General features: G+C 40.1%; 1 protein-coding gene across 1 annotated transcript; it reads left to right on the plus strand.

Annotated features, from left to right (window-relative positions):
* The first annotated feature begins 2,635 nt into the window (after window positions 1-2,635).
* On the plus strand, window positions 2,636-16,940 carry ccdc124 (coiled-coil domain containing 124). Its single transcript, XM_023971128.2, has 5 exons — window positions 2,636-2,724; window positions 15,090-15,273; window positions 15,461-15,662; window positions 15,767-15,872; window positions 16,148-16,940. The coding sequence occupies exons 2-5, from the start codon at window positions 15,115-15,117 to the stop codon at window positions 16,347-16,349; spliced, it is 669 nt and encodes a 222-aa protein (XP_023826896.1). The 5' UTR covers window positions 2,636-2,724; window positions 15,090-15,114; the 3' UTR covers window positions 16,350-16,940.
* Window positions 16,941-24,509: the final 7,569 nt, after the last annotated feature.

Consider the following 24,509-nt stretch of genomic DNA (forward strand, 5'->3'; position numbering starts at 1 on the left):
ACATGTATGTATGGTGGTATTATAAATGTTGTATTGTAGATATGTCATGGTGTAATATGTACTGTTATTTGATTTTTGGCTTAATTTGTTTGGACCCCAGGAAGAGTAGCTGCTGCCTTGGCATCAGCTAATGGGAATACTTAATAAATACAATACAAATTAAAGAGTAACTTATTTCTGACAAGATGCTCTTAAGTGACAATTTCCACAACTTCTAATAGAATAAGCCATTGACAAAGAATGCTTTCAAAATATTTTAGTTCATGGAATTGATGTAATGAATACTATGTGCAAGCATTTGTAATATATAACAGCCTTGGACAGTGAAGTCAAAATTTGAATTTTTGCTCTATTCCAGCAATTTGGATTTGAGATCAATTATCCTAATGGGCTGATTGAGGCAAACGTACACCTTCTGCTTTTAATTTTTTTTTTTTTTAACAAATTTAAATACTATTACACCTTCTGCTTTTTTTGCCTATGGTTACACAATTTTACTAATTGAAAAACCTTAAGAGGTAGGACAACTTTATAGCTTGATAAATCCAACTGAACGTGCTACCTATGCAATAGATCAGATGTATCAATATCAACTATTTTAAAGGTAGGTCATTTTTATAGGATGAGTGGGCTACTGATGAAATGTTGCAACACCTATCTCAAAATTATGTAATTTATTTACCAGATTTTGTGTCTAATAGACAAACTTGTGCATGCATTAGCTGTGTAATGTTGCCATGGCCATAGGCTATATATTGATAGGGAAAAACACATGTATGCTTAAATTCTGGACAGAATGTGTAGTTTATTTCAATCACCGAGATCAAAACATGGACTAGCAAATATAATGCTGACGAATATTGTTGAGGATTCAACATAGGTTACACGTCTTTGTTTTCTTGCCGTCACCACGGTCCTTGGCCCGCTTTTAGCTAAATTGACGACAAATACATTTGGGACAAACAGCGACCAAGACGCTCAATCTTAAACGACACGAGGCTTGTAATTATGAATGAAATAAACCCCAAGTTGTTGTGAAATTAATGTTGCTGCCTGTCCACATTGATAGCATCAGCTACTGGAGGTCCGTGTTCCTTTCTCGTGCCAGATATCTCCCAACTCCATCACCATTCTTCCGCGGCCCGGTTAGAATCCTCGTCTGCGACAGCGCAGTCCAGGCGTTGAATACCGGGAAGAGCCAAGTCTCTTTGATTCAATTTATCAAGAAATGATGAGAGGAGACGTTTATTTAAGTGGTCTGTAAGGGTCCTTTCTTCTTCAACATTTGTATCGGATTCTTCTACTGCCTCAGGCCTTGGGGTTTGTGGTGGTAAGGCCCCCGACTCATTGGACGACAAGCCGTTCGAATATTCCTCCTCCCCGGACTCTTGGCCTCTCTTACTCCCGGTATCTGTGGCTGATTCCGACTCCATTCGTAGAGAATTCAAGCTCGTTTGCAACGCAGCATTTTCCAACTCTTTTAATCTTTTGCTGTGTGTAGTGCCTGCGTTAGAGCATGCATGACTAGCTTCATTTCCAGACAACTCAACTTCGTTGTCGAGAGCTTCTTCAGCTGGCTCCATAATGCTTCATGTGACGTCATGAAAATAGATACGTCTGCTCCTCCAATTTTGACTGTTTAAATGTTCTATTTCTCTGAGTAGTAAGAAGGCTTGTTTGTTTGTGTTGAAAATAAATTGGGTTTATTTTTTAGATTCATTCTAATAATATCAACAAGCTGGTATGAAACTGGTGGAAAAAGCAAGTCCTTTTACTTTTGAAATTTCAAAACCTTTGCTTGGAAACCATAACAATACTAAATATATAACTAGAATTTATTAGACACAAAGTGTAAATCTAAAAAACAAGTCAATCAAACAGATTGGGTTAGTTTGGGACGTCACTTAAACGAGCCATTTAAAAAAATGTTTTATTAACAAATATCAACAAACAAAAGAGGATTAGTCACGTACAAGCATACATACAAACTATTTACATTGCCAGGAATCCTAAACAAACATATCATATTCATTAATAATACAAGTTTTAATTGCCTTTTTGTTTTTCATTTTAGTTAAAGTAGTGCCATATTGTTTAAATTCATTTATAAAGTGAAAACAGTTAGGTTTTGAATTAGACCATTTTCATTTGTGAATATGAAATGTACCTAGTATTATTAGCAGTTGAATTAAATATACTACATATTTATGTAGTAATAAACAGAAATAGGAATATTGTTTGTGATACTACAATTCCCTCAGCAATATTCTTTTCGTCAAATATCTATGGTGATATACAAATGGGGGAAAGCATGGAAAATTGCTAACAAATATTGTATCAGTAACAAAGTAAAGGAAGTTTCATTTAAAATGTTACATCGAATTTATCCTTTGAAACATGTTTTGGAAAGATTCAAGCTGAATATTGACTATAAATGTGATTTCTGTGGAATGGAGAAGGAGAACATTTTGCATTTGTTTTTTGTCTGTATTTATAGTATACATTTTTGGATTGACATACAGAATTATGTTACAAAAAAATAGGACCGGTTGTACTATTTAATGGTTTTGATATAATGATTTATTTCAGAAATTATGACATTTATCTCTTAAACAAGCCATTTCGTTCAGCACGTCATCACGGTGCGTCGTCACGAAAGGGTTATTTCATAGCTCAATGGTCTGACACTCAGATGCCTTTTTCGAAACAACATCTGTCGCTCAGGTATAGCCCTTCTCCTTTCACACTTTTATTTATTTTTACATTTGTTAAGAGATTCAATTGGCACGGAGACACTGAAATATTGGTCTTGGCTAGCTAACTTGCTCATAACAGGCTGGTTAGCTAGCTAGCAGTAACTTGCTCATTTATACAGCCATCGCTATGGAAGCTGGAAACTAGCTAGGTTGCAAGACGTTTTATGTGTGGTTACTGGTAATATGTTGGGTAAATACATAACTCGTATGACTAAAGTATCTTGCTAGGTAGTTAACGTTTGTCGAATGTTTTGTAAGCTTGTTACTAACGTTACCTTGCAGGATTGCTAGAGTTAGGCTACATGGTTGATATGTATAACTTCTAATGTAATGTTACTTATATCAGCTAGCCAGTGTGTAACATGCGTTTGCCCGGTTTCCCAAAAACATCTGAAGGCAAAGTTCATCCTTCGAAGGTGCATCATTAAATGTCCGAGCTGTTAACCAAAACCATCGTTAACGTTGCCTGCCTTATAACACTAGGCTGGACAATAGAACGAGTTAAAATTCGCCTAATGCTTAAGAACGTTGGCTAAACTGGAACACTAGCGCGATCCCATAGCAAATTAATGGAATCAAACGTTCGCAGATCCTGTTTTGACTGGGGTGATGTTTAGAACTAAATTTCGCCTAAATGGCACAAAATGTATCCCTTTTTATTTTACCACTACAATCTGTTCTTCGGACGAAACTGGGGGAAAAAAACTTGTGTAGAAAGTAAACATCCGCACCTCAATGGTGTCAACTGTGCTTATGTCTGCGTAATGAGATAGTAAGGAAAAAATAAAAAGGTATATTTCTGGTTTAGCGATCGCCGCCCAAGACTTATATAATTACAGAGGAGATTCTCCCGATTTTAAAATGGTGTCCGACTTGAAGAAAATCTAAATATACACTGAGATATTTGGCTAAATAGACCGGCATGCCTCTCCATAGGAAAACAATGGTGGGAGCTCAGCTTTCCATGGCAAAAAGTATTTTGGGGGCTAGCATTTGATGACAACCGAGCTAGCTGCCCAGGCTTACGTAATTAGAAAGAGGAGGTTCACATGATTAAAATGGCGTCCGACTTGAAAAAAATAAAAATACACACATTGCGAGATATTTGGCGAAATGGACAGACATGCCTATATTTCCCCCATAGGAAACGATGGGAAGACCGCAGAATTCCAATATAATTTTTGTTTAAATTTTAACTATTAACAACGTGAGCAGGTATCATTGCCAACAATAGCCAAGCAGGTATTGTGACGTTGAACAATAAACTGGGAATAGAACGTTCGGAAGGCAAGTTGGTGGTGCCACAGTGCTCAATAGAACTAATAGGGGCTGGCAGGGTGAACAATGCACTAAAATAAGGCCTGTTTTTTCGCGATTACTTCAAAACACCGAGGTAAACACAGTTTCAAGTTGGATATTCGACGGATATTCGCTCTTTCAAACCTCAATAGTTTTCAAACAACTTGACCCACATACTCCAAAAAAGTTTCACGATGTTGGAACAATTGCGCACAACATTGCACAGGTCTTATTTTCACGATTTGGACATTAATTCGCTTTCCAAAACTAATACACGTGGAAATGTGTCCAGCATTTTGTATTTCTAGTTGAATTAGTTAGGGAGGTAAACAAAGTACAAACTTTTGTTTACATTCGAACTTCAATAGCTCCTTGGTCATGTGACCTACTTGACTCAAACAAGGTTCAGAATGTCCACTGACTGCCCTTCTATATTGCACACCTTTAGTTTGTCATTTTTCATCTCACGTTTTTACATACATTTTTCAAAATTTAAAATTTCAATAGCTCCTTTGTCATTTGACCTACTGACTTCAAACAAGGTGCAGAATGTACCCTTCTATATTGCACACTCGTGTTTGTGTAGTGTAAAATCACGTGGTGTAACGTACATTTTTCATAATTTTAAATTGCAATAGCCCCTTGGTCATGTCAATTACACACCTAAGAAGCGTGCAGTGGATATACACCCATATTGCATAACCTCTAGTCATGTATCTTCTATATTGTTGTACATTAATATTAGTTTGACAATTAGGGGGTCAGTCCAGTGTTGTGTTTACCCTTTTCTTTCATATTTATCTAATAATAATTGGTAGTTCTAAGTAGTTATTTTCCCAGTTTTTAAAATATTTTCCCACAGTATTTAACAGCGGTACACAATAGGAGAGAGACAGATAATCTCTTTTCATCGTTAATATCAACCATAAAGGAAAAGGGCAAAAAGTACGAGTGTCATGTTATTAATTGTCCAAAACAGGGATGGAGAGTGAGCTAGTGAGGTAGGCTGCAGTGGGTTTGCTGGTCAATACATATAATGAACATGTAACCATAGTAATGGTGGCCAGTAAATCAATGAGTAAAAATGTAATATTGACAAATGAAACATAAATTGTAGACCTTTAATCTTTTCCAACATGTCAACAGACACTTCAAATAGGTCTTTCTCTTTATCCCTGGTTGATGTACATTTCAGAGCCTATTCAGTGTGGATGGGGTATAGCATACATTTTCAACAACAAAGACTGCACTTCCAGTTTGTGTTCTTTACTCTGTTGAACTATTTTGTCTTCATTCCTAGGCACAGGACATGGAACCACCGTTGGCATGCAAAACATTCAATCTAAAACAAAACAAAGCGTAACACGTTATAAATAATATCAATGCAGTATGACAAATTAGCCATCCATTGGGTTATATCTTAAATTGTCTTACATGAAGCAGTTGTTGGCTTTGTTGAACTCTGAAATCATGGGCATGAACTGAACATATGGCTGTCCCACACAACTACATACAAATATAGAATTTACATTTACTTTGAATTAAATGTCATTACATACCAGAAAGTTTTAGTATATCCTCAGCCATTTCTTTTTGCAGTTGCTCCATGTGTTTTTGAAGGTTCTATATCAATTTGGAAAGGGATGTTGGGGAAGTTCTGTGCAAATTCCTTGGCCATCTACACCAAAAAAATAAAATAGTTTTTGACCTAATTGTCACATAACAGCTAACCATTCATTATTGAAAATATAACTATTTTTATGCATTACAAAGACCCCGCAGCTGAAGGTGTCCTGCTGCATGGTGTGAGTTATTACCCCTCCTTTCCACTTTATGTCCGCCCAGTTGTCTTTTCCATGGCAGGATCTTCTCATTTTGAAGTATTCTCTTTTTTTTATGTAAACATAATGGAATTCTGATTAATTATAGGCAAATGAATACACAAGCCACATTTGTATGCTGTTTTCCTTATCACTATAATCTAGTAATTTATTAGTAGAGGTAATTTCCTTTATGCCCCATTCTACACTCAGCCTAAATGATAGGCACTGAACCATTTACAGGACAATAATAAAAGTAGCATATAGGATCCAACCCTATCACAGAGTGAATAAATGTAGAGCGTTTGTAGACTTTAAGAAAAAAATATTAAGTGACAGTTTCATCAGTACGTGCTTAAAGAAAGTCATATCACAAAGATCACAGATGACAGTGCCCACCAAATCTGACTTGTAAGCACAAAGGGTGTTAAAGTGTGTTCTGAAAATGTCAGTTGTTGAACATAATACTTCTATTTGCAATAGTAATTTATGACAAATGCAGTTGAGGAATATTCCATGTATCAAAACTACATGTAGGACGGACATAAGACATTCCCACATACAGTATACACATGCATAGAGGCATTTTTCAGCTATGATTTTACCACTCAGAATCCAGAATGGATATGACAATGGGGCCAGCACAGGACGTAATACACCCTTACAACAATCTACTTTTTGATCTTCTTGACTTCTTATCTGGTAAACTGCTACTATGTGTCAAGAAAAGAGCCCCAATTAGAGGTTAGTGTACTCTAGTAAAAAAGGGCTGGTTTAGATTAAAAATTATTGCCCTGTGTCCCCGTTCATAGGGGCATGAGAGACTAGTCAGTGGTAGAATTGAGTTGGCACTTTATTGACCCACAAGGTTGAGGTTACTCTCTTTTGTTTTGTTGTTGCATTGATGCATTGTGACTTCTAACTGTCCAAGAATTGGATCCAAAGTGTTAGGACATTTGTTCCCATAAATACAAAGGAGGTTGTCTCTCCTCATACCTCTGGCACTTTGGTCAGACTGCCAGACTGTGTAAACTTTATGATGGGGCCGGCAACGGAGTTCACATTGACTAAGCACCACAGAGCCAATCAGGAGAGAATGCACAGGTCAAGGGTGCCAATTGAAAGTCAAGGGGTGTGTCTGTGCCTTTTTGGATTACTCTCGCTTTACAGAGAACCCCTGTGGTTCAAGTCAAGAGCTACCCTTCCCCTTTCAGTCTGCTCTGTGCAAGTCTGAAAGTGACAGAGCCAGCATCCAAGCGTTTTTCACAGTATGTCATAAAAAAGTATTACACTTATGAATGTATGTAAAATGCTAATATGTATTAGATCCAGTACAATGGAATAACTAAGACCTGAATTTGAATGCAGCGTGTTGCGATTCCTCCTTCTCTTTCTGTCCAGCAGATTCAAACAAAAATACTTGGCCTGATGGTTCATGCAGATACTGGGGGAGCAATATAGAAATGTATTGATCAATTAAATTATTTAACTATTAAATGACCCATATCACAAAAAATGTATTTTGGAAAAAGGATTTTACTCACAATGAACTTCCAGTGGTTCTGGTTCACATTCAAGAAACTCATGACAGCATTGTAGTTACTGAAGTTCACCTGAAATAAATAATTTCACATGCTTGCCACTAAGCCAATTCCACTAACAGATTGTATTAGTACCTTGGGCAGACTTTGCTTGCACACTAAACTTCTTTCTCCATTTAGAATGACTTGGGCTGAGTAGTGATTTAGGATGTAAATCTTTGTCCCGTGACCACAGATTTTTGGGGTTGCTTGAAAGTACCATTCGATTGTCTGTATAAGGAGAGAAAGTAAAACTACAAATGCTTTGAATGTGAAGAACATTATACAAATAATTAAGCATAAACTAAAATGCATAGACATTTCAGAGAATATTGGTTAGTTAGAAGGATTGTTTATCGAGATTTAAAACAAACGTAATTACATGTACCTTTTTATTTGTCTAATATATTCTGGCTACATGCAATTTAATGGGTAATTGTCACATACAATTGAAGTCGAAGTTTACATACTCTTAGGTTGGAATCATTAAAACTCGTATTTTCAACCACTCCACAAGTGTCTTGTTGACAAACTATAGTTTTGGCAAGTCAGTTAGGACATCTAAGTTGTCTGCAGGTGGCTTGTGAATGCACTCAAATATCAAGTCATTATCAGGTTATGTAAACTGTGTGCTAATACTCAGAGTAGAAGGATTTGTGTTAATGTACAGTATATGAAAGTGATGCTTAGAAAATTATTATTTCACGTCATCAATCTCACTCTGACTGACAAATCCCTGCCTATTACTGTGATTAAAAAGAGCATATGAAACATTGTTTTTCATGAGGCCTACCTGTGCACCTTCCTTTAAGCACTTCTGTTTGAACACCTCTCCTGTCCTTGATCCATTCCACATACAGACATTTTTGCGGATCTTTTCAGTGTCCATGTGAAAGATAGTTATTGCGAGGATGGAACATTTGTTGACTTCAAATTTTTTTTAACACCCATGTAAAATGAAGGCCTGCAAGCTTACAGATTTAAGTCTAATAGCATGAGATGAAAGTAGACAAACATCAAAGTGTACGATATGAAGGTATAGTCAGTGGACATTCTGAACCTTGTTTGAAGTCATTAGGTCACATGACCAAGGAGCTATTGAAATTTTACATTTAGAAAAATTAATGTGAGATGAAAATGGACAAACTAAAGGGTGTGCAATATAGAAGGGTAGTCAGTGGTGGACATTCTGAACCTTGTTTGAAGTCAGTAGGTCATATGACCAATGAGCTATTGAAATTAAAAAATGTAAATAAATAATTTAAAATAGTGCGAGATGTAAATCGAAGAAAAAAAGTTTGTGCAATGTGTGTCTATGCCAGTGGGTTAGCTACAACCAGTTTTAGGAGTAATTGTTAAAGAGCTATTGAAACGTGAACATTTTGATTTGTCACTATGTTGACTGTCCCTAACTGCTGTTGGTGGACATAAGGAAAACTACAGGCAAATATGTGTCGAATATCCAACCTGAAACTGTCTTTACCTCGGTCTTCAAAACGACGGCAAGCAACTGGGAAATATGGTCATATTATGAAACTGGGTTCCACGGCGGATGCAACTAGTTTTTCTCAGAAAAGAACGTTGTTAAAAATGTAATGTGTCCAGCCTAATAACACCATGCCCAAACCGCGGACTTCATCGTGCGCAAATTGATTTTGTCCCCCCCACACCAAACGCGATCACGACACGCAGGTTGAAATATTAAAATAAACTCTGAACCAGTTATTATATTAATTTGGGGACAGGTTAAAAAGCATTAAACATTTTATGGTAATTTAGCTAGCTAGCTTGCAGTTGCTAGCTAATTTGTCCTATTTTGCTAGCTTGCTGTTGCTGGCTAATTTGTCATGGGATATAAAGGTTGAGTTGTTATCTTACCTGAAATGCACAAGGTCCTCTACTCTGACAATTAATACACACACAAAACGGTCAACTGAATTGTTTCTAGTCATCTCTCCTCCTTCCAGGCTTTTTGTTGTTTGGACTTTATATGGCGATTGGCATCTAACTTTCATAAGGTGTATTACCACAACTGACCGGCCTCATTTCATCATTCAATCACCCACGTCGGTATAACCAATGCTTCTATAAACCAAAGATGAGATGGGAGTGGCAGGACTTGCACCGCATTCAGCGTCACAAATAGAACTGACTTCTATTTTAGCACTTGGCAGCGCATGAGCAGCATGGGTGCAATGATTGAATAACATGTATGTGTACATTTATTTTGCAACGCGAGTGGTGTGGTTAGCATGTTACACGCTGCCCAAACCGGACATGTCGCGTGCGCTGCAAAATACATTTACACATGTTATTAAATCATTGCATCCACACTGCTCGCGAGGGTCTGCGTTGCCAGGTGCTAAAATAGAAGTTGATTATATTTGTGGTACAGAACGTGCTGCAAGTTCTGCCTCCCCATATCCTCATTGGCTTTTAGAAGCATATACCCACGTAGGTGACTGAAAAATGAACTGAGCTCAGTTATGGTAATACACCTTATTATGATAGTTAGTTGCCAATCGCCATATAAAGTCCAAAGAAGAAAAAGCCTGGAAGGAGGAGAGATGACTAGATACGATTCGGTTGACCGTTTTGTGTGGATTAATTGTCGGAGTAGAGGACCTTGTGTATTTCAGGTAAAATAACAAATCAATGTCTATATCCCAGGACAAATTAGCTAGCAACTGCAAGCTAGCTAAATTGGCATAAATGTTTAATGCTTGTCGACCTGTCCCCAAACTAATATAATTGGTTCAGACTTTGTTATGATATTTCAACCTGTGTGTTGTGATCGCGTCTGGTGTGGGGGGACAAAATCTCTTTGTGCACGCGGTTGTCCGGTTTGGGCATGGTGTCACATGCTGACCAGACCGCGCGTGCGCATGTTGATTTTGTCCACCCACACCAAACGATCAGGACACGCAGGTTGAAATGTCAAAACAAACTCTGAACCAACTATATTAATTTGGGGACAGGTCGAAAAGCATTAAACATCCTGGGATATAAACATTGGGCTGTTATTTTATCTGAAATGCACAAGGTCCTCTACTCCGACCATCCACAGATAAAAGGGTAAACCGAGTTCGTTTCTAGTAATCTCTCATCCTTCAGACTTCTTCTTTGGACTTTATATGCCTGTTGGCAACCAACTTTAAGGTGCATTACCACTACCAACTGGCCTGGAGTGTGGACCTCAGTTCATCTTTCAATCACCCACGTGGGTATATGCTCCTAAAAACCAATGGGGAGAGGTGGGACTTGCAGCGTGTCACAAATAGAACCAAGTTCTAGTTTAGCGCCTGGCTACGCAGACGCTCATTGACGCGCGCAATGATTGAATAACGTGTACATTTATTTAGCAGCGCATGCGATGCAGTGTGGTCAGCATGTCAGCCACTCGTCGAACTAGCGGGTGTCGTGGATGATTTTTTTTGTTAAGTGCATTTTTATTGGTTCTGCCTAAAGAATTAGAATAAGCAGCGTCAATATTTGCAACCGTAAAGGGATTCTAAAGGGATTTGCAGACAGTACGATTTTGGCTGTTTTATGCCACGATTTTGCCATCCCAGACAACATTTCAAAGGTGGTCAAATTCTTAGGTCGGACATCTTGGCTCGTTCAGTGTGACAGGGTCTAGGTCTGCCAATCTTTTTTTTTTTAAGTACCGCAACCTGCGGTCATAGGCTCTGACAAAGTTCTAGCAGTGTACGATTTTATTTTTTTGTTGCCTTTATCGTGTAGTCTGGCTGGTGTTATGAGCCGATCCCAGTGACTGACCAATAGAAACATGGCCGGCACCAAGATTTAAACGTTTAGTCTACATGCTGTCAAGAAGAACGATTTCCATAATAATGACACATCTGAAATCAGGCTACCTGATGGTGATTTTGCGCATTTATCAAAATCCCAATCAAAATAAACGTTCTACCACTGCAACCATGTTATTTCGGGGAAGCCTATTTGATTCTGAGTTCAGACATATGAAGTTTGTATGTGAGAACTAATTCTAAGATGCATAATTACTCACTTTATAATTTTAATTGTCACACGCTTCATAAACAACAGGTGTAGACTAACAGTGAAAAGCTTACTTACAGGCCCTTCCCAACAATGCACTATACTCCCTCCAAAAAATTGCTTGGCTATATACATGGCTATATACATGGGGTATATACATGGCTATATACATGGGGTACCAGTGCTGAGTCGATGTGCAGGGGAACAAGGAAATTGAGGCAGATATGTACATATAGGTAGGGATAAAGTGACTAGGCAACAGGATAGATAAGACAGTAGCAGCAGTGTGTGGCGATTGTGTGTATGTGTTTGGGTAGTGTCCAGTGTGTGTGCATAGTTAAAAAGAGTTGGTGCAAAAAGGGCCGATGCAGATAACCCAATAGCTACTCGGACTAACTATTTAGCAGTATTATAGCTTGGGTGTAGAACCTGTTCAGGAGCCTTTTGGTCCCAGACTTAGCGCTCCGGTACGGTTTGCCGTGCGGTAGCAGAGAGAAGTCTATGACTTTGGTGGCTGGAGTCTTTCACAATTTTTAGGGCCTTCCTCTGACACCGCCTGGTATAAAGGTCCTGGGTGGCAGGGAGTTCGACTCCAGTGATGTACTGGGCTGTAGGCACTACCCTCTGTAGCGCCTTACAGTCGGATGCCGAGCAGTTGCCATACCAAGCGGTGATTCAGCCAGTCAAGATGCTCTCAATGGTGCAGCTGTATAACTTTTTGAGGATCTAAGGGACCATGCCATATCTTTTCAGCCTCCTGAGGGGGAAGAGGCATTGTCATGACCTCTTCACGACTGTGTTGGTGTGTTTGGACCATGATAAGTCCTTAGCGATGTGGACACAGGAGCTTGAAGCTCTCGACCCGTTCCATTACAGCCCCGTTGATGTGAATGAGGGCATATTCGTCTCTCTGTTTCTTGTAGTCCACGATAAGCGCCTACCCTCACTACCCGGCCCATCAGGAAGTCCAGGAATCAGTTGAGGAAGATGTTCATTCATTACCAGGGAGCTTAGATTGGAGGGCATTATGGTGTTGAACGTTGAGATGTAGTCTATGAACAGCATTCTCACCTAGGTGTTCCTTTTGTCCAGGTGGGAAAGGGCAGTGTGGAGTGCAGTAGAGATTGTCATCTGTTAGGACTGTATGGAATTGGAGTGAGTCGAGCGTTTCTGGGATGATGGTGTTGATGTGAGCCATGGCCAGTCTTTAAAGCATTTCATGACTACAGATGGGAGTGCTACGGTGTGGTAGTTGTTTAGACAAGTTACCTTGGCGTTCTTGGGCACAGGGAATATGGTGGTCTGCTTGAAACATGTAGGTATTACAGACTGTGTCAGAGAGAGGTTGAAAATGTCAGTGAAGACACTGAGTACTCGTCCTGGTAATCTGTCTGGTCCTGCGTCCTTGTGAATGTGAACCTGTTCAAAGGTGACATCACATCGGCTACGGAGAGCGTGATCACAGTCGTCCGGAACGGCTGGTGCTCTCACGAATGGTTCAGTGTTGCTTGCCTCAACGTGAGCATAGAAGGAATGTTGCTTGTCAGTGAAGCTCTCAGTTGGGTTTCCCTTTGTAATCTGTGATGGATGTGGCAGGGCTTGTAAACTGACGAGCATCCTGTATTGTTTAATGGTTTGCCTGAGGGCGTAGCGGGATTTCTTTATAAGCATCTGGATTAGTGTCCCGCTCCATGAAAGTGGCAGCTCTAGCCTTTAGCTCAGTGCGGATGTTGCCTGTAATCCATGGCTTCTGGTTGGGATATGTACCTACTGTCACTGTGGGGATGACTTTGTCAATGCTCTTATTAATGAAGCCGGTGACTGATGTGGTAAACTCCTCAATGCCATCTGATGAATTCTGGAACATATTCCAGTCTGTGCTAGCAAAACAGTCGTGTAGTTTAGCATCCGCTTCATCGGACCACTTCTGTATTGAGTGCGTCATTGATACTTCCTGTTTTGAGTTTTTGCTTGTTAGAAAGAATCCGGAAGATAGATTAATGTAAGATTTGCCAAATGGAGGGTGAGGGAGAGCTTTGTATGCGTCTCTGTGGAGTAAAGGTGATCTAGAGTTTATTTTACTCTAGTTGCACAGGTGACATGCTGGTAGAAATGAGGCATCCCCCCCTGCATTAAAATCACCGGCCGCTAGGGGCACCCTCTGGATGAGCATTTTCTTGTTGGCTTATGGCCCTAAACAGCTTCTTGAGTGCGGTCTTAGTGCCAACATCAGTTTGAGGTGGTAAATAGACAGCTACGAAAATATAGATGAAAACTCTTGGTAAATAGTAGGGTCTACTGTTTATTATTGTTAGGTATTCTAACTCAGGCAAGCAGAACCTTGAGACTTCCTTAATATTTTGGATCGCATACCAGTCTTTGTTGACAAAGAGAGACACCCCATGAGCAGAGTGAGGCTTGCGCTGCTGTCACATGCGCAGATCAAATACACCGCTGCAGTTGACGTAGCCTACGTCGACTTACGTAGCATCGCAAGTAGTACTGACTCAGATCTTTTAAACTTGTTCAGTCAAAATAACTGATCTTTCTACTAATTTTGTTCATTTAAGTAATGCCCAGAACACGCAAAACCCCCTACCGGTGAACGATGAACTGGAAATTCGAGTCATGATTCTACAAGACTCTCGTTCACCATAAGGGTCATATTGGAGCTGTCATTTGTGACTGAGACTTGCAAACGTGTGCTTTAAAACAATGTACATTTGTTGATTGCTAGGCATACAAATAAGATTATTTCTTGATACATTTGAAACTGTTTAGTTGTGGCCGCAACCGGACTAGATTGTGATTGACTCTCTGCGGAATGCATTGCTTGACTGCCGTGAGGGTGATGAGCACAATGTCGTTTGCGAACTGCAGCCCCCCCCCCCCCCCCAGGCGATTTGTTCTCAAGTTCGAGTTTGTTGAGCAGAGGCTGTGTACGTTTTGGTTCTACAGAGCTGTGTCCATAACATTCAGTAATCAATTAATTGCGTTAATTCTTGCACCATGCGATCAATTATGAGTTCTAAACATGTATTTTTCTTTATACTCATGATCTATTTCCCTGCACTCATATGACAGAGTTGGTAGTCTGAGCACATCTCTGGAGATGCTGAGCTGGAAGAGCGTGTATTAGTCCTGCTGTAGGACTCATTGCAGCTAGCACTAGCAGGTCAAACGAACGATTAACATTAAGTCTTTTCAGAAAAGCTAATCATGATTCTAGTCAATATAAAGAGTAGTTGGAAAAAAAAACAATTGTTCGAACTGATCATCACTACTCGTAAGCCAATCGCAGAATGTGATGACAGAACTGAAGCAAATCGTACAATCTGGCCAGGTTGATATCAAGATTTTGATTAGGTAACATTACACAGTGTGACCTGATAATTGTAAAAGACTAACACAGCCTTTAAGGCCTTTGCAGACTAAGTTCATCGTTAGAATTGTACGGTTCTATGGTTCTAATGATGATCTTAGCCTTAAGATGCTTTTGGTTTGTTTAGTCTTATCTTTGGCCCATGGCTCAATTAGATGGTGACTCGGTAAGTTAGCTTGCCACCTGGTTTGGTTTATGATAGAATGTCTAAATAATACTTTGTTTGTGTCAGCTGAAGAGTAGGCCTAGTCTTAGGAATGCCGAAGAAGTTCCAGGGCGAGAACTCCAAGGCGATGACTGCCAAGGCCCGCAAGGCAGAGGCCAAAGCTGTGGAAGACTCCCGCAAGAAGAAGGAGCTGGAGGATGCTTTATGGCAGGAGAACGATAAACATGTCCTGAAGAAAGAACAGAGGAAGGTGACTTTTCTTGCTCTGTTTCTTATTCCCACACTGGGTCAAATAGTCTGCAGCACTATTCAATTGGGCTATATCACAATCCAATATCTGGCTATGTATGTACAGACCAGACGAATCTGTAATTCCCTGATATGTTGAAGTGGGTCTGATCATTTAGGCTTTAAATGTCTCCTCTCTGAACCTGCAGGACGACAAGGAGAAGAAGCGCCTTGAGGCCCTGGAGAGAAAGAAAGAGAACCAGCGGCTCTTGGATGAGGAGGCTGCAAAGATTAAGGGCAAGGCCAAGGAGGCGGCTGCTGTGGCGGCGTGCAAAGTGACCCGGGCCCAGATTGAGGAGACGCTGCGTATTGAGCAGGCGCTACAACAGCAGGAGCAACCCAAAGAGAAAGGCAACGACCTCACCATTATTCCTTTAAGCATTAACCAGGCTCTTTTTCCTCTCAGGGTTCTGTTGTATTTTTATGTTCCCCCTCTCCTATGTTCGTGTCCACAGAGAAGAGTCAACTGGAGTCACCCCTGGAGGAGAATGTGAATCGCATCATCCCTGAGGAAGGTGCAGTGGATGCTAGATCCATAGAGGATGCCATTGCTGTGCTCAGGTACAGAATACTAAAGAGGCATAACCTCTCAATGTTACCCCCTACAAAAGCAATATTGAAATTACTGTATAGAACTAGGGGAGCCTTTCCATCAGTTTACCATACGTTATCAACATAAAGTGGGTTTGGTGTGACCTACAATGTAGACGTATAACAAGTTACTTTTCATACTCCAGGCTATATAAAGCAGACATGACAGGTATCATAACAAGTATGGGGTTCCATAGAGAACCAAGTTTCAGCCCTGTCCTCGTGTTTGTTTGTTTCTTTCCCAGCACGGCTGAAGAGCTCGACCGCCACCCCGAGCGCAGGGTGAAGGCAGCGTTCGCCTCGTACGAGGAACTGAACATGCCCCTCCTTAAAAAAGAGAACCCCAACATGCGGCTGTCGCAGCTCAAGCAGCAACTGAAAAAGGAGTGGATGAAGTCGCCAGAGAACCCCCTGAACCAGCGCTTTGCCAACTACAATGCCAAGTGAACCAACTCCAGCAGCAGCTAACACAAAACTGTTACCTATGCATATTGGACCTTACAATGGAAGATGCCTCCAACCTAGAATTATTCCCCCATTATGAATACGTTGCTGGAAAAGCTGCACTCACTCCCTAGGAAGGACCTCTGACTGATGCAAGGATTCACCTTGGGACTTCAGCTTGTTTCATTTAGAGGAAAAGCAAATTCCCCCCATGTTCCTGATGATTTTTCTGTTACTGTGAATTCCCACTTGTGAAGCATCTCAGCGGTTTATGGATTTTATTCCCATTATCAGTTTTTGGTACTTAAGTTGAAAACGGGCGGGGGGTGTGACAGAAGTTTGAGATTAAAAGTAATTTATTACAGTTCACAATACTAGCATCTAATTGTTTCTGAGCGTGAGACTACAGGTATGTCGCTCTGTATAAGAGCGTCTACTAAATGACTCAAATGTGGTCTGCACTCTTGCTATAGTAACCGCCTCCTTTTAAAGGCCCGATGGAGCTGTTTTATACAATTATGACATTTCTGGGTTACAATTAAGTACCTTACTGTACTAGTTTTCCATTAAAATTGTAAATTATTTTTAGCAAAACTTTCTCAGACTTTTCCTAGGACTGTCTGGGAGTGGTCTGAGTGGGGAGGGGAAAACTCAAAACTAGCTGTTTGGAACTCTTTGTTATTGGTCTAATTTACCACCTGGTGATGACCCAGGCAAGCTGAAAATCACCTGTTTCCATACATTTCATTTTAAAACCTGCTGATTTTAGATGGTCTTGTGTATATTGTATTTTCAACCAGCAATTATCAGGAAATTACTTATGAAATGTTTTATACTTTTACAGTGTTAGTTTCATCAGCTGTTGTACAATATGATACGAAGCATACAAACTGAGTTGTCTGCACTGGGCCTTTAACCCTTAATGATAATAATGACCCACAAAAGAAAATATCATGACCAGAGCCAGCTGTGGACTTATAAGAGCACTGCCCTGTTATAAACTGATATTTTCAGCACCATTGGAAATGACTACCCCTTTACCTATGATAGTGTCTTGTTGCACCTGTTTCCCATCCTAACAGGGCCTTATTAGGTGTACCTAGGGTTGCAAAGGGTCGGAAGCTTTCTTGTAAATTTCCATGGGAAGTTACAGTAAGCCTGGGAATTTTGGGAATTTTGCTTAAATTCATCAAAAAAGTTAGCTTATAACAGTGAACCTTTTTTTGTGGGATACACAAGGCAATTCTAGGTCTTGTGGCATATTTTGGTTGAACTATCCCCAATTCAATGGAATTGCAACCCTCTGCATGCACAATGAATTCTTCCATCAAATGTGCAGTGCACTCTTCATCACATGTACAGCTGATTCTCTAGCTCTTGCACACTAATGAGATGCTATTGAGCCCACATTACTACACTGTCTGAGCCAAGGACTGTATGCTTTCTGGTAAGTTTTGATTACAATACTGGGTGGGGGGAATATATTTTGACCATTTTTTGTTAACTAGTAAATAGTAGCCTACAGCAAAGTGTGTTTAAATAATTTCTAACTTAACCATTTCTGATAGTTTTTGCTACCATATGGTTTTAGCTTGCTTGAGCGTGTTAACTGAGTGTTAATTCACCTGTTTCCATACATTTCATTTTAACACATTTATTTAACAAAGGAGTTGTTTAATCTAACTGCTTAACTATTTATCTGTACATGGAATTGTATTAGGGTTTTCCCCCCCAAAATTCTAACCTTTACAGGAAAATGCCACGGGTACTATCTGATGTGTGGAGACATTTCACTGCAGCTAATGTAGAAGGAAAAGCTGTGTACATTTGCAAATACTGTGCCAAATCATATGTGACGAATGCAAGAAAGATGCAGAATCTGATCAAGTGCATAAAGTTCCCTCAGCGCTCACAACAAGCAACCTCTGACAAAAGTCCCTGTACTTCTATTCGAGGTGAAAATGATGAATTGGACATCTTATCGATAACAACAGCTCATGGTCCTCCTGGAATCAGAAGTGTTTTTGACTCAATGGAGGAACGTAGACAGAGAAATGCTGATGAATGTCTTGCTCGAGCTGTGTATTGGAAGAGATTTCTGAATGTTCTTCGCCCAGCATACACCCCTCCATCCAGACATGCTTTATCTACTAATTTGATGGATACAGAGTTCAAGTGACGGTCAAGCAAATCATAGAGAAAGCAGACTGTATTGAAATCATCTCTGATGGGTGATCGAATGTTCGTGGGCAAGGAATAATTAACTACATTTCCACCCCTCAACCAGTATTCTACAAGAGAACAGACACAAGGGACAACAGACACACCGGTCTCTACATTGCAGATGAGCTGAAGGCAGTCATCAATGACCTTGRACCACAGAAGGTATTTGCACTGGTGACAGGCAATGCTGTGAACATGAAGGCTGCTTGGTCTAAAGTGGAGGAGTCCTACCCTCACATCACACCCATTGGCTGTGCTGCTCATGCATTGAATCTGTTCCTCAAGGACGACATGGCACTGAACAATGGATACACTCTACAAGAGAGCCAAGGAAATGGTTAGGTATGTGAAGGGTCAAGTTATAGCAGCAATCTAACTCACCAAGCAAAGTGTGAAGAATAAGAGCACCACATTGAAGCTGCCCAGCAACACCCGTTGGGGTGGTGTTATCATCATGTTTGACAGTCTCCTGGAGGGGAAGGAGTCTCTCCAAGAAATGGCCATATCACAGTCTGCCAATATCAAGAGGATCCTTCTGGATGATGTATTTTGGGAGAGAGTGGTAAGCAGCCTGAAACTCCTGAAACCTATAGCAGTAGCCATTGCACAGATTGAGGGAGACAATGTCATCCTGTCTGATGTTCAGACTTTGCTTGCAGATGTAGGAGGAGAAATCCATACTGCCCTGCCCACTTCACTGTTGCTCCAAGCAGAGGAAACTGCAGTTCTGAAATGCATCAAAAAGCGTGAAGACTTCTGCCTGAAGCCCATACAAGCTGCAGCGTACATGTTGGACTCCAAGTATGCTGGCAAGTGCATCCTGTCTGGTGCAGAGATCAACAAGGCCTATGGTGTCATCACTACCGTGTCTCACCACCTTGGGCCTGGATGAGGGCAAGGTTCTCGGCAGTCTGGCAAAGTACACTTCCAAGCAAAGGCTTTGGGATGGAGATGCAATATGGCAGTCGTGCCAGCATATCTCATCAGCCACCTGGTGGAAGGGACTTTGTGGATCTGAGGCTCTGTTGCCTCCATCTTCCAAATCCCACCATCATCAGCCGCCTCAGAGCGCAACTGGTCCTTGTTTGGGAACACACACACACCAAAGCACACAACAGGCTGACCAATACAAGGGTTGGAAAATTGATGGCCATCTGGGCAAATTTTGGGCTTTTTGAGCCTGACAATGAGCCATCATCAACAATGTTTTAAAGTGACAGTGAAGATGAAGCGTCAGTCTGATGTTCAAGAGGTGGACATTGAGGAGGTCCGGGGAGAAGACATGGAACCCTGAGAGGAAGACAACCAAAGCTTTAGTCTAGAAACTATCATTTTACAGATGTATGTTGAAAATGTTTTTGGGAGATGCGATGGATCATTGGTTCATTCAATATTCCCTCTTGTTCAGTGAAGTCAATTAATTTCAAGTTCAATTGTTTTTTACAATTTCTATTGGAAGGATTTAATCATTTGCAATTGTCTACTTATGACAGAAACATAAACTTTTTACCCTGTCTCCATATGATATGGTAAATATATCCAATGCAAAAAAACATCCACATTTTAAATGGTATTAATTCCCACGGAAAGTTTCCACCTCTGAATTTTCCCCAAAATGTGCAATCCTAGGTGTACCTGATCAATACTGTTGTTCCTAATCCTGTTAGCATGCTAAATTTGGTCTGAATTCTGCATCTGCTTGCAGGTTACAGCAAGTAAAGACTTTAATATAGACTGAATTGTATGGAGATTGCTTTTCCTAAGTGAGATTTGAAAAGACTATGAAAAAAGATCTTTCAACTCCAGTGATCTGTCTAACTCCAAATACCAGAAACATTTTAAATGCAGGTTTACGTACCATTTTCTCACCTTTGTTTTCAAGAGACTCCTGTATGGAGTTCCTATTTCATTTATGGAGGCTTAAAGCTCCACATCTCTTGTCAGTTGTTTTAGTAGCTGCTGGTAAGTGTCTTTCAAACCCACCACTGTTATGTATCAAAACCATTATTAATTTAGCACAAATGGGTATTTAAAATGGACCAATCTAGTGCTTTTAAATGCATGACGGAGTCAATTTATGGGAAAGGAGAATTGGAACTCATCTTTGTTTCCCAGTGGCTCCTGAATGGGACACTCATGCTCTAACACTGGATGACAGTCATCTGACTACATTCACATCCTCTCCATTTATACTGAGCAAAAATAAAGTGTTGGTCCCATGTTTCATGAGCTGAAATAAAAGATCTCAGAAATGTTCCATATACACAAAAAGCTTATTCCTTTTGAGTTTTGTGCACAAATGTGTTTTCATCCATGTTAGTGACCATTTCTCCTAGCCAAGATAATCCATCCACCTCACCTGACAGGTGTGGCATATCAAGAAGCTGATTAAGCAGCATGATGATTAACAGTGCAGTTTTGGCACAACACAACACAATGCCACAGATGTATCAAGTTTTGAGGGAGTGTGCAATTGGCATGCTAACTGCAGGAAAGTCCACCAGAGCTGTTGCAACAGAGTTGAATATTAATTTCTTTACCCTAAGCCGCCTCCAATGTAATTTTAGATAATTTGGCAGTACAACCACAGACTGTGTAACCATGCCAGCCCAGGACCTCCACATCTGGCTTCTTCACCTGCAGGATCTTCTTAGACAAGCCACCTGGACAGCTGATGAAACTGAGGATTATTTCTGTCTGTGATAAAGCCCTTTTGTCAGAAAAAACTCATTCTGATTGGCTGGGTCTGGATCCCCAGTGGGTGGGCCTATGCCCTCCCAGGCCCACCCATGGCTGCGCCCCTTCCCAGTCATGTGAAATCCATAGATTAGAGCCTAATTTATTTATTTCAATTGACTGATTTTCTTATATGAACTGTAACTCAGTGAAATTGTTGTATGTTGTTTTTATATTTTTATTCAGCATAGTTAATGAATTGCTTATCTAGAAGACATCAATGTTATAAATATAAGGTTGTATCGGCTGTTTGCGTTTACAGAGGAATACAGTGTTGTTGTAGCCATGCCTTTTACTCTGCTACAATACTGTTATACATACCAATACCATACAGGTGTAAGAAAATACTGTTACTGTAGAATATAATAGTCAAAACCCTCTGATCCAAATAATTATGCATAGGTAGTGTTCCTTCTTAGTTTCAATGAACGTTGTAACTGAGGCTGACCAATACATTTGCTGTGAAATCAACTGCCTTTTGATATTAATTTGTGTCACAATATTACAATTCACTTGGAACACAATAGACATTGAGCTTTGATGAAGCGTGGCAATAGTATATTTGGCTTATGACAGTGTCCTGTGCTGCCTTAATCTATAACGTTTTTTTGTGTTTTTTTTACAGCACAGCTACATTCAAATGGTAGCCTGCTGACCAAACACACCACAGTCTTTGTAGCGTTGCCTGCCACCAGTTTGAAAGTGTGTGACCACAACGTATTACTTAAAGGAAATGTTTGTAGCTTCATCTCACTGGCTTCTTGAAAGTAGAATTTATTATGATCGTTTAATTATAATAGTGAATATGAGTGTTCATTCAAATGTCATAACTCCATGCATGATTTTGAACCTCCAGAGTCTCTTTTGGTTTTTGAGAGACTCACTGGTATCCATTGTGTTAAAGCCCTTAACTCCATAGCTACATTAAGCATAATATAACACTTATATTAAGCCTATAGGTTTAATAATGTATACATTAGTCAATGACTGCATTAAGCAGTGTGCATGTTATCAAATGCTTTATTACACTGAACAAAAATCTAAACGCAACATGCAGCTATTTCAACGATTTTACTGAGTTACAGTTTTTATAAGGAAATCAGTCAATTGAAATAAATTCATTAGGCCCTAATCTATGGATTTCACATGACTGGGCAGGGGCGCAGCCATGGGTGAGCCTAGCTCCCAAGTGGGTGGGCCTATGCCCTCCCTGGCCCAGTCATATGGAGGTCCGAGGCTGGCGTGGTTACACTTCTTCTGCGTTTGTGAGGCCGGTTGGACGCATTGCCAAATTCTCTAAAATGACGTTGGAGGCAGCTTATGGTAGAGAAATTAACATTCAATTCTCTGGCAACAGCTTTGGTGGACATTCCTGCAGTCAGCATGCCAATTGCACGCTCCCTCAAAACTTGACACATCTGTGGCATTGTGTTGTGTGTCAAAAATGTACATTTTAGTGTGATCTTTTATTGTCCCCAGCACAAGGTGCACATGTGTAATGATCATGCTGTTTAATAATCAACTTCTTGATATGTCACACCTGTCATGTGGATGGATTCTCTTGGCAAAGGAGAAATGCTCACTAAGATGGATGTAAACAAATGTGTGATCAAAATTTGAGAGAAATAAGCTTTTTGTGTGTATGAGAGAGAATGTGAGGAATCGAGGAAAGATGAATAAGAAAAAGGCTTTGTATGGTCTGTCCTTGAGGGAGGAGATAAGAGGCTCTGTGTTGGCCTTTGAACTACAAAGCATCAATGACAAATTTCTCTGACCGCTAATTGACAATTCTGCTTTGAAGAATCAACAGTTCTTTTAGCTATTTATGGGCCTGCTTTGAGTCCATGTATGTGTGATCTGTGATGTGGTCCTTATTGCTTAGATCCAATGTCACACCCTTTTCTGTATCCTGTTGCTTTGTCCTCCATTCTATTTGCATGCCAAGCCTTTAATAAGCCCAGCAGCTGCCCTTTCTTCAATTTGAATCCTAATGATCACTTTCAAAGGAAAGCGGCCCTATCTCAAGTGTAGGAAGAGCCTGTCTAAGAAGAGCCTGTTGTCTGGCTCCCACTTCAGATGCCTTTCCCCGGCACTGGCCAAGATCACCTCCAAGTTGTGTCTGGATTTCTACAAGGACAGGGAGAGAAATGTATCTGAAGGAATAAGGTAAGAGTCCAGGCTATGACTACTGGTCTGGTCAGTTGTCTCATGCTTTGGGTCGATAGAGCAGAGAAAATGACAATAATACATGCAATAGTTTTTATTTTTCCTTAAAAGTCACACGATTGGGTACATTTTTTTTGAGCTAGCAAAGAGAGGGTCGATAGCAGTTCAGTTTAAAGGCAATAACTTAAAATGCATTTAACCAGTTCCTTGTGGAGTTTCTTGAATATTGTGTAGTTGCTTGATAAATTAGACTAGGTTTCTTGTCCTGAAATGCTTTCAAAGGTTATCCGTTATATGTGGAGGGCAAGTATTTGTGGTGCAGTTGTTAAAATAATGGAAAACTCACTAAGTCAGGAGACGGAAATTATGAATCATGACTAATCTGTGATATTGATTCTAATCATTTTCTTAAATAAATAGTACTGTGGATGTTTTAGCACAGTTGTCAAATACACAAGGCTACATAACGACAAAAAAGATTTGAGTACAAACAAAAAGCAATGTAAAAATGTCTAAATAGTGTATTCAACATTGATGCGGCAGTTATTGTTGACAAGTTTTATTTTATTCAAGCCAGCCCTACATCCTTTCAGTAGCAATGGTGATATCCCTGTTGGAGGAGGATTCATATCAGAGGGGCTCTCATCTGGTTTTGACAGGGGCTCTCCAGTCTCACAAAATGTCTCTGTTAGAAGTCCTATGTTTGCTTTATATCTTTGTTAGCTTTTGCCCTCAACTGTAGTGCACACTGCTTTAATTCACTTAAAAAGCCTTCAGAAAATTGTCTTTATGATCAGATATGACACTTTACAACTTTGAGGGAGTTGAGTCAATGTCTTTGTATTGTATTTGTTCATGTTTTCTCTACTTTCTTGCAGATTATTCTTGTGTTAACGCAACACCCTTTTAGCTGGATGACTGTAATACACCATGCATTGGCAAGTGCATATGGTTACACCAATATAAGAGGTTGCTTTGGGAAACATTTTTATTAGAATCTGGATTCCTTCCTAGCAAACTCTTTGCAGTTCATCAATG

Source organism: Salvelinus sp. IW2-2015, linkage group LG26, assembly GCF_002910315.2.
Source record: "Salvelinus sp. IW2-2015 linkage group LG26, ASM291031v2, whole genome shotgun sequence".
Classification (NCBI taxonomy): Eukaryota; Metazoa; Chordata; class Actinopteri; order Salmoniformes; family Salmonidae; genus Salvelinus; species Salvelinus sp. IW2-2015.